General features: G+C 38.2%; 1 protein-coding gene across 2 annotated transcripts in view; it reads right to left on the bottom strand.

The window, feature by feature from the left end:
• The window catches only part of LOC134790652 (uncharacterized), a 268621-nt gene that overhangs the window by 10428 nt on the left and 245847 nt on the right, over positions 1-12346 (bottom strand). For both annotated transcript variants that reach the window (XM_063761523.1, XM_063761522.1), the window contains one exon: positions 6096-6167. In XM_063761523.1, the coding sequence (XP_063617593.1) occupies positions 6096-6167 (72 nt within the window). The remainder of the gene's footprint in view (positions 1-6095; positions 6168-12346) is intronic.

Raw genomic sequence — 12346 nt, 5'->3', positions numbered from 1 at the left:
CACTTTCGCTTTGGATCTTTGGTTAAATAAATCGAGGAATTAACTAGAAGCAAAACCCGATGCATTTGTATGAGTAGCAGGCAGCGCCTGGTTAACCACGGCTAACCGACGATCGGTTGCTGGGCAAACATTTTTCTTAACTTATTGAGCGCAAGCGAGAGTTTTCCTCGACCGGACCAGTATAAAAATCATCTCTGATTACGCGAAACTGTTGCGAATTGCGAGGTCTCACTTACAGTGGTCGTATGTACAAGTGATTGAAATAACAACCAAGTCGCGAGTCACTTTCGTCTGCTAATGAGTGCTAATAAGGGCGCCGACGCGGAACCGACACCGCCGCCGCCGGCGCGACCTTCGGCTGCACCTGGTCTAGCACGTATAGGTGCACGGCATATGGGCATGAGATTAACCTACAAGTCGTTAGGCTGCCTACGCGTTGGCCGAGTGAACACTTGCGAGCGACTGCGCAATTGATAGATGGATTACTGTTCATCTATCATGTGCTTCTATTTTAATAAAATACTACTGACTAGGAAAATGTTAATTCGTAATGTGTGGATTAGCTCTAACAAATATTTCGTAAAATATGATTAGATTTGTCAACTGTTTTAATCCCTCTAAATGGTTGAGTTCATTAATCATCATTAGATTGGATTTATTTTTAATTTTTTAATATTTATGTGATTTGAGTTGTTACAGTTTTAAGAGTGAATAGAAACTAGCCTGTGTAGTGTGTGTGTCTTTTAGTTATATGATTTAAATTTAAGTACTAATGGCAATTAAGAAAGAAATTCAAGTAAGTTATAACATTACCGAGGTAAGTACGTTATCATGCACGCCGAGTAGGGCAAACCTTGGCTATTCGGTGATACGTAGTAATTCGGTGATAGTCAGTTTTATTGTCTTTTAGCCGAGTTGCCCGGTAATTTTATTGCTTAAAACAATGTTTAAGAGATACCATGAATGTGACTAATGAGGTGTAATATGGTTTCAAGTAATATAATTACCAGGTAACGCGGCTAAAAGACATTAAAACTGACTATCACCGGATAACTACGTATCACCGAATAGCCAAGGTTTGCCCTACCTAGCGTGTAAAAAGCGCAAGCCTCGCCAAATCTGTCTACGGTCCGCCGCCATTACTAAATGAATTATTAATCATAGACAAATGTAGTTCACTGAACTCCTTTAGCTCTAAATTAGTGGCAGTGGCAGTGGCGGGACATCATTAAAACTGTGGTCTAAAATAATCACCTAGGCCAGAAAATAATTTGCCACCGCTAAGTGTAATTAATATGGAAGTTTGCGTGTGAAGAGGAATGGCTATTAATTGTGGTATCTTAGTTCAGCAGGCTAGACTACTAAAGATACACCTAAACTAAATTTAATTTTCTTTATATGTCTAACGTAGATATGTAACTACACAGTAAGTACTTAACGAAAAGTAAAGCGCCGTTGTCGGTGAGTTAAATCTATACGATAGCCACAATTAATTTAAGTAGCTGTGACTTAGGCCAAGCGCGCACCACGACTTTTTGTCGCGCGATAATTTAGTCGCAGAAATGTAACGTATGTGTTTATATGGCAGTGCGCGCATATGCGACAAAAAAATCGCAGCGATTTTAAAATTGTGATTTGTCACATTTTTCCGCGACTGCTCGCGACGCGATTGTCGCAAAGTGAATTGCAGCATGCGGAGTTGTATGGCCCCGCGCGCACTGCGATAATAAAATCGCACTCCGGCCGGACCTCAGTCGGCATTTCGCTCTCCAAGCCTCAACATATCGGCACCTGCTTCTCCAATGGAGTCTCAAAATGAGACGCTAGATGTTGACCATTTAATTATGGAAATAGACGGGGATCACCAAATGCTCAAAGTCATACAGCGATCGCATATTAAAGACACGTTTCATGACAAACGACTGGTGCGAAATCCATGTTGAGAATGAACAAATCGCCGACTTTTTCATCGCAGTGCGCGCAGTGAATTTTCTGCGATATATTACAGCGCGATTCTAAAATCGTGTCGCAAAAATTAAAATCGTGGTGCGCGCTTGGCCTTAGACAAGTATTTTTTTCTAATATTTCTAATTTTATTTATTTCACAACAGTCACCATCAAATAGTTATATTTGTGGTAGATGTGGGCCTATTCGTATAACTGCACTTAAAATAATGTTTAATAATAATCTTGTTGTCCTGTATAATAAATCGCTATTGTTTCCCCACAAATGAAGCTAGGCCTTCCATAAATAGTTACTCGAGGAAATGTAGTTCATTAATTACGAGAGTAGGTTAGGGAAATAAAATAAGACTGAAAATACAGGCGTCATCGTCAATTACGATTCGGGTTTCATAATATTCGACCGGATAAAATACGAGTAGACGAGTACATCCTACCTCTATTTTAGTCTATCAGCATATATGTTTGAATGTGTACCTACTAAACTAGCCTAAGCTTTAACACATGGCACTGGACATGAGATTATAGGTAGGTACCTATACTGGAACGTTTCCAATTGATGTCCGTTAGTATAAACACGACGCTCGAGTTCCGTAGCTAAATCTACGAATAAATATGAAATCAGAACGGAAACAAAGGCACAAACACGCATTTATCACTTGTTTAGTCAAATTCATTAAATATAAAATTATACTAGAACTAACATCATAAAAATAACTACTTACTTAGTACATTTTTGTTGCGAACTATTATTTAGAAAGCCAACGTCAACGTGGTTTGAATGTAGGTAGGTACTTATGTAGATAATAGATAGCGTTTATTGTTCGAGTAATTAACACACCTATGTAGAAGACCAAACTAAACATTGCTTTTTATATGTAGCTATGTGTAGTATGTGTGATGTTGATGACACACGCGTACGGCCGAACTACAAACCGGCTGTTTAAGTTATATCAAGCAAAAACCACCGCTGTTGGAACCGTTCTCCCGGCCAGCGACCACGTCAACCTCACTTTGGAAAGCGTGGAATGCTGTTTCGGCCTATCGAATGCATTCTGCTCTTAGGTAAATTTGTTTAAATTTGAAATTAGCCTGCTTCGGTTCGTCTCCATTAATAATCTGGAATTGTAAAATGAATTAGAAATGGTTACCTTTCTCTTTAAAAAGCTAGAAAATTCAGCAAGCCTATTTTCGGTATTAGAAATGAGATGATCGACTATCTGGTTTGTTGTTTATCGCAGATGGTAATGCACGGGAAACAGAAAAAGTAGTTGCTAAGTAACTACATTGTTGCTCGGCCACCAGCAGTTACTGATAAAATAAAAGCTCGCCAGAACATCAATTAACGAATGCCACCACACTTGGCTCATCCTCGGCGCATTCCCGATAAGCGTTAGTAATGGACTGGACAAGACACAAACCAATTAACAAGTTGTTTTCACCAAGTGGTGAGTGGCCTCTTGCCCGGAGGGACTGGTGATGACGTCACTGCGATAGCTAAACGCCAGCGTCGGCATCGTTAAAAATAAATTTAGGTGGGGTAAGTACCTACGTTGTATATCGGTTAAACATAATACTAAATGCCTAAGTTTAATGGCTTTAAAAGGACGTGTACCTATCTCAAAAACTGCGCCTGAAGTTATTAACAAACCTGTCATAACTAGGTATACAGCATATCAGGTACACGGGAAGACGAAGGGTTGAAGGGCCTATACCTTACCTATTTAAATTTTGACGTGAATTAATTATACAACATTATTAAAAGACGTAACCTTTTAATACAGAGATAACATAGTAGGTTAATTAATACTCGATGTACATAATTAAACTAAATTGAATAGCAATGTCTCATGTCCCGACATGACCATTATACACGCCATGACCATTATGCTTGCAGTGTCGCTGATATAGTTTGTCAAAGGACTGTCTCATTTCAATCATAGACAGAGAGAATCATACTATCTTTGTTTTACACTATAGTACTAGCTACTAGTACCCATAAGAAAAGAATGAGTATAGTTTTCCTGGTTCTTACTGACTGACAAATTGGTTTGACCAACTACAGATATGAAACAAAATTAAATGTCGTTTTATCTTCACGTCCTATTGATATGTCACATAGTGTCATGTTGACAATGTAAGCACTTTCTATAATCACTAATCACTATTATCAGCTAGCTAGGATGCTTTGTGGATTCGAATACCTAATAATAATAATTATTGTTATGTGTAGAGCACGACGCGGTTATGTGAGTCGTTATGTAAACTATCGTTATGCGAGTTCATTGTTTAGAGTTAGGTTAGCGTGTCGTTATGGACGTTATTATAACCATAACTAGTGCTTGCTTTAATCACTGTCTTGGACTGTAAAAACCAGGTGAAAACAATTGCCCCAAAACCAGTATTGGCACATACGGAACCAAGAAATTTGTAGCGACAAAGTTATAGGTACCCATATGTAGTAATTGATAGCCCTTTGATTATTGATTACAGATATCACAGATCACAGGTCAAAAATATGACATGAATAGGAATAAGTCTGAATAGGAACATAGGCTCTAAAACTTCCGTTTGCTTCGGACGAGTGGCTGCTTTGTGGTCCTGGCGAGAAGATGGCGTCAATCAATAGCTTCCCCCGTGCTGGCGGGATTCGCCGGGCCTGGGCCCGGGAGGGGAGCTAATGTGGATAAATGTTATTACCTATATTACGTTACGACCTAGCTAATATTTACTGCAACCGCTTTTCTCAGTTTCCATTATTTTTATATTTTTCAGTATTTTACCCTCCGCGCACATGTATTAGTGGGCATTTTCTTTTTAGCTTCTATGGTGAGTGTAACTTAAGTTATGTTAAATTACCGTTTAGTAAGTCAGTACCTATTGTAAACGAATTAAATAACTTATTATGCAAATATGGATAATTATTGACATTTATTGTAAACTACGTGTATGTGAAGTGTGCAATAAAGAGTATTGTATTGTATTGTATTGTATTGTATTGTAATGAAACGAAATCATTTAACATTTTCCGCCAGTTTTGTGGCGGTCGCTAACCTCCAATAAAAATAGTATGTACCTACCTACAGTCACCTGCAATACCTAATATGTTACTCTTCGAAGGCCGCAAGAAAGGCTCTACAAAGAAGATCGTGTCCGAGATTTTTCCGGCCTTCGTTGAGTAACATCTAATTGTAGGTGACAGTTGCAGGATTGCAGGACCTAAAGTTACATATTTATTGAATTGTGGTTGCTTTACTGAGTAAAACGAATAGGTGTTTACAAAAAAATTACGATGAATACTTACATCATTATTATGACTAAGTATCTAATGATACAAAAGGGCAAGCAAATTATCATAATTATCAAAGGTTACGGTTTATCTATCAGTACCTAATTTTAAAACTTTGATGTTTCGATACTAGGACGAACTATACCTAACGCGCTCTATATAATGAATTAAGTACTTATTTATTATAGATATGCAATACTGATGACAAACTAATGATAATAGTATCGAGGAAATTTATCTTATCAGTGTTTTTATGACTCTTAATGCGTCAATACTAGGAACGCGTTATGGTACGATGAATAGGTGATTAGGAACGAAAGATCTTCAGGGATCCAATTTCCGCAAAAATGTGCGAGGGATGGGGAGTGCGAGTCGTCGTCGCCCCTGCAGAGAGGGGGTCGGCGCGGGGGTCGAGGGGGTGAGTCGGGAGCGAGGGTGGCGGCTGCGGCTGCGCGGGCCCGGAGCCCTAGGGACGCGGCGCGTGGAACCCCTGCTTCCCGCACCCCGCCTAAGGCCCTCGAAAGCACGATTAATAAGCACTCATTCAAGCTCCAACACGCGATTGTCGTCATGGCAACGTCGCAGCTCGATGGTCAATGAGAGCCAGAGTTATTACCAAATTATGATTTGTCTGCTCATGACATCGGACATCAAGGCAAAACAGTGACATACTTGGTTTACCGAATATTCATACTAGCATTTTGAAAAACTTACAAAAAAACCATTTACTGATGACATCAGCACTTTTCACCCAACTCAAGTGACCAGAAGGACCATATAATATCGCTAGTTGTTAGGTTAGGTTGGTTATAAAGTGAGTAAAAGAAATGCCCTTAGAACTTACCATTAGCGGAGCGGGCCGCCGGTGACGTGGCCTCCTTGCTTCGGGCGTTTTCCTTCTCCTTACCATTGTTCCCTGTGAAAAATAAAACTGATACAGTATTTCTAGACTGGGTTCCAAATCAATATTAAGCGAGTAATGTAAACAAGTCCCTAGAATCATAACAAGGTGGTAGGTACGTATATCTTTATATAATCTAACACCAAACCTATTTAGACATAACGGACTAAAACGTGAAAGGTTAATGCGTGGTTATGTTATGAATCGATTAGATATTAAACAGCTTGAATATATATAATAAATGTCATTTGAATGGATTGAGTATTATAAATAATTATCCATATATGCATAATAAGTTATTTAATTAGTTTACTGTCAGATAGATATTTGTATTTTATTTTATAACGTCTTATTTTTAATAAATAGCGCTCAGAAATTACTGTCTTGAAAGCTCCAAAATAAACACTTCGTTGGAATCAATCAGTCAACACAATGAAATGAGTCGGTAAACTCATCAAGTCGTTATTAATTACTCCGTTGGTCGAGCCGATGTACGATGTGTGTGTGTGTCGATGTAAGAGCTAAGTAAATTAATATCGTATCATTTAACAAGAGTGTATCTTCCCAAACGCTATAAAATGATGTCGAGTCTCTTTAGAAATTATAACATTTAGATATATACCGCCGCACTATGATCAGTGAAAACTCAGTATTGTAACCTTAATATAAAACAACATCCCCCGCCGCGTCTGTCTGTTTGTGTGTAGCATTGTGTATGTATTCGCGATAAACTCAAAAACTACTAAACGGATTATCATGCGGTTTTCACATATCAATAGAGTGATTCTTGAGGAAGGTTTAGGTGTATAATTTGCTAAGGTTTTGTGAAACACGTGCGAAGCCAGGGCGGGTCGCTAGTATTATACATAATAACGTAACATTTTTAACAATACCGTACTAATTAACCATTTAATCTTGGTTTTAGTATTATTAAGTATCGGTTAATATTTAGTTAGGTAGCTAAAAGTAAAGTATTTACGTGGGGCAAACTGAAAGTTTTAAAATACGGAAAAAAGTAGTAGTTAGGCCGTCAGACTTTATTTTAATGCATACTACAACTCTTTCTGATTATTACGCGTACAATTTTTCATTAGGATAGGATCACCATGTGCCACCATCACCAATGCACACGGCTCATTCTCCCAATTTTGAGGTTTTGTATGAAATTCGTGATACCTATGATCTATGATGTCCTTACAAGTTTTGTATGAAATTCGTGAGGTACCTATTGAGAAAGATATTTTACCGGGCTACTGAAAGGCTAAGTACGAGTAACTACGGTGTTGGGTGAGTCCACAATGAAATCGTATATAAAATTATGAAACTAATAATTTCCTTAGTCAAAATTGGAATAAAACTTGACATATAATTTCTAATTGCCAACAATCCTGAAATACAAATGATAACCGAAACCAAAAAATGTATCCTACAGAGTTATATTTTCATAAATTATATGTAATTTTTTGTTATATGACCTCTATATGGCCTTTTCTGTTTCAGTGTTGCTGTGAAATATGCTGAAATTACAATTAAATAATCATTTGTGGCTTTCCATCCTATGCCCTACCCCTTCCCAAATACCCAAATACCCTTCTATAAGGGTCTTTTGCTTCAAGTGCAGTAAGGACGTTTCCATCTGCATCTGCTAGAAATTCTGATAAATAGGCCCTTAAATATTGCAGATGAGCATAAGGACCCTTCTCTGTCTGCCCCATTTTGTCCTGTAAGTTTTACTTGTAAAGGGACACGTAATGTTTCATGGAATTGATAAGTAACAAAAATATTAAATCATTTTATAAAACAAATTCGTCATGCATATAACCCCAGAACCGCACTTTTATCGGAAAACTAAGTTTTTTCCTCCCACATCGTCGCTAGGCCCAACATAATACAACATAATATTATTATCAGTGATTTCCTGCCTTCCTGTTTTAATACATCGGCAGTATAACCGAGTTGGGCTTTGAATGACATCTAAAGCAGAGCCGGAAATATCTGGTCGCCGATAGAGCGGGAATAGCGTTGGAGATAGGCATGTTCCCGGGAGGATCCTTTTTGCCGCGGTGCCGGCCGACCGGTTCTGAGCGAGCGTTCACCCGACGGGGCCGCCCGACGAGCCCAGGTCGCGGTCCATTCGCAGTTTCTGTTTCTCATGCCTGCTCCACTTCTTCCCAACAAGGCCCTTCTCTCAAGGGTCTACGAGTATAATAAGAAAAATAATATGCAACTGAGTGTTTTAAGGCCTTTCCTACAATTTGCGCTGTCAACCTTTTCATTACTAAAAAAATTAATAGCTACGAGTAAATATCTAAATTTCGTTATCTGCATGTAAAGCAATCAAGTCCCTATCTCGGCAGCCATGTTGTCCCGCGTTATCGAGTGGCAATAGTTGTCGTACAGGTTAAACCGATTGCATCGAACCGAATCCTGCGAATTGTTTGAGGTTGACGTGGAGGCGGACGCGCCGACCTTGGCAGTGGCGTTCACTCGGCCGGCCTCAAATCCCGATACCAACCGTCGCGCCATAGGTACATTAACATATGAGCCACACTGCTAAGCGTACCCATCATATTATTACATTGTAGTTATCCATCCTCCATCGGATACGGTAATTTTAGTACCTATTTCCTATGACACAGATTATTTGGTTTTATAACTTGCAAGTAATGTTGTTTAATAAACGCGTTACTTATAAAGCAAATGGTTGCTACGTCAACATAAGTAGAGTCAGAATGAGGATAATAGGTACCTATTCATAATCATGTAATTGTAAATCATGGTGCCAAAATCGTTATGTCGTTAGGTATCCTTAACATTTTCTTGGTCTATTACTTATTGTCTATACTTGGCCATACTAAATTTTCTCGAAACATGCTTAGGTAATTCAATAATTTTTAAATAAGCAGGAAAATAAATATCTTACTATGAATTATAATTGCAGTTCATTGAACGTTACACGGACAGGCGGGATGCAAATACATCATAAAGTTATTGTTAACTCAAAGAACGATAATAAATGTAGTCATAAAATAATTGTAAGTATTTAAATCGTAAATGTTGCGTAGCTATAATTAGAAATGACGCAATTTGTAAGTGTGACTTTTTGTAAGGGGCGTATGGGTTTGTCGTGTACAAAAGGAGTATACCATGTGTTTTTATCTGGTTCTAAAAATATGCTAAGGAGACCTATGTTAAGTACAACGATATGTTGGAGGACTAGCTACAGGCACTGCAGATGAATTTATTTAATTTAACCACTATCACAGAATAAATAATAGTACTAGGTACAGAAGACTCACTCTCTAACAAAACGCGTCTGTTACGATCAGCACAGATATGGCCGCTAGGTGGCGACAGCGCCACGCGCGGCTTATGGGTTTCCCCAAAATTGGTGTAAAACGGATGTACTTTTAGCTCCCTGTAGCAAAGCGACGAAATCGCGGAGTGAGCCACGCCAGCCACTATCACTAACTAAGAGAGAGAGAGAGAGAAATTTAGATTTTTCCAGTAGTTGTCCGTTCATGATAAATAAAATATTTATATGTTGTCTATAGGTAATATATGTGGGACATCGTAACGTTATATTTTCCTGTTTACTGGTCTCTGTTGGGTTAATTAAACAAGTACACTGCTAATAACTTTATTAAATGAATACATACAAAATACCTAGCTATCAATCGACCTTATATTAGGGACGGGATTCACAAACTAACCTCGTGATATGCCGATAACACATAAACAAAGCGATTATTGTCAAGCAACGGATTTAGTAAATGAACTTAACCTAATTATTATTAAATGGATCTCGCGTGATAAAGTACTACGTGTACTGGCAATACTTTAGTCCTGCTCCATCACACATAACAGCCGTAACATTGATAGGCGAAGCAGTTTGAATTTGAAATTCATAACCCATAAATACGGCAAACAAATGAACGAATCCTGATGATTATAAACCAATGGCTATTGCCAACGTGATGTTTGTTTTTAATGTGTGGTGAGGCAGAATGAATACATATGCGTTTAGTGACATTGGGAGCTCTTTTCTCAGAATACGAGCATGATACTATCTAGTAGGTAACAAGTTAGCCAAAGAGCCAATCAGACCGGAGTGCAGCACAGACCATATTGGATTACTACGAGGCCGTACTCACGCGTGTGGTACCGAAGGATACCACGGCTAGGCACTGTATCGTCGCGTGCAACTTCGCTGTAGATGTTCTAATTAATAATTTCCATAATGTGTTAAGTTAAATTATCAAAAGTTGGAAAAATGTTGTAGCTATCTTTCAATTTTTCATAGAGATTCGGTATCAGTTCGTTTCAATTGATTGGTAGTTAGTTAGAAATGTTATCAAATGTTGGAGTCACCATAGATGTGTCACTAAGGAATCTTATGAGATTCCTAATGTAATGGAATTGGAAACGCACCGTTCACAGGTTCTAAAGGTACCACTAAAAGACGTTAAAACTAAAAATGCATAAAGGACCAGCGGAGATCAAGATAACGGAGCAGAGGGCCTACCGCGAACCACGTTCGACGTGTTGCCTCCCTGTCACACTTACGTACTAATTTACAAGTGCGACACAGAGGCAACAGGTCGAACGTGGTTCGCGGTAGACCCTCAGGTGTTCAATACGTCTGTTTGAAGTCACCAAAGCCACGTTACAGGTAGATAGTTGTAGTATAATAAGTATAGTAAGAACACACATCAAAATACAGTAATGTACGTACTACTAACAAGTAGGTTATTTAAAACCATGGGTACAACATATACGTAAATAGATACGTACATTCAGTCATTACATTTATCAAAGTAACATTGAATTGTAAGTACGGCCTTATATCAATCTATAATTACCAATAATCATGAAATAAGGCAACAGAGAGACAGACTTACTTTTGCATTTATAAATAGTAGTGGATGGATAAATAGAATATTGATGTATGAATGCATAGGTACTGTGAGCTTGTTTGCGTTTAAATAAAACTGTTTTACACAAGTGTACCTCGTGCTGCCATATGGTACGGGGACCGCGGATGGTTATGTCGACGCATTCATACTATAAAAGGAATCTTATGTTTTTTAAGGTCATTCGTCTCAAAGATTGTAAACACGGCGCAAAAAGAAATTTAATATCATCGTAATATGTCGCAAATTACATTGAACAGAATATACCTAATACCAAGAAACCGCATACGAGTAATACGCCTGCGTGATTAAACACAATTTTATCAAGTATATAAATTTAACAAGTACGTAGATGTACCTACCTACTTCATTAAAACTTTTCATTGGAATATGACGTCCATATCCATACCAACGTGACCGCAAGCAGTTTTCCCCATTTAATTATTTATAATTTTAGTTAGTTGGTACGTAGGTATAGTCTACACACATTTGAAATAAAACAGTTTTAAGTAAGTATGTAAGTAAAAACAATTAAATTGTAGTGTTGGAAGAATGCGAGTGTCTGATGCCATCCATACCTACCGGATGTAGGTTGGTACATAGATTCGGGCGAAGACGGATGTATCGCCATTTACATGCAAGCCGTGGGCTCGTATACAATGAACAGAGGCGAATGACAATGCTGCAAGGGACAATATAAAAATGTCATTCTCCAAGCAGCTACCTCGTTCAAATTCCCAAAACCCTCGAGCGAAGTCGTCCCTAGTATGTATTGACCTCGAGATTGGTAGTGATTATGCGTAACGTGGGTTCACAATTATACTGGTCTCGTGAGGCACTCAATAGCCGAAGTAAAATTTTATTAATCGTCTGCCGACATCTTACTCGCTGAGTCAGCATTTCGCTGCTGCGTATTGGTGTGGCATATGCTACACCGTTACTTAAATATGCACAAAATATCGACCAGCCCTAGTTTTAACCTTTTTATGTTGCATTTTTGTTATATAATTGAAGATACGGAATACAGACGATATTATTAGCAAATAGATAAATATCCGCTATTGGCTCTTAATTACGCTATTTTATTTAGCTTTAGGTATGATTAATGAGTAAGTACCTATGAATAGCTAACATACAACGCACGGTAGAAAATTATTGTGTATTCCGGCTAGTAAACAAGTGAAGGGCACAGAATATACCTACTCGTAGCGACGCTTCTTGCTACTAAATATGTACTTAAAATAGATTGTAAGTACCTATAAACCGAAAATGTGCACAGCA

Source organism: Cydia splendana, chromosome 5 (genome assembly GCF_910591565.1).
Source record: "Cydia splendana chromosome 5, ilCydSple1.2, whole genome shotgun sequence".
Lineage (NCBI taxonomy): Eukaryota > Metazoa > Arthropoda > Insecta > Lepidoptera > Tortricidae > Cydia > Cydia splendana.
This window is presented reverse-complemented; position numbering and strand designations above follow the sequence as displayed.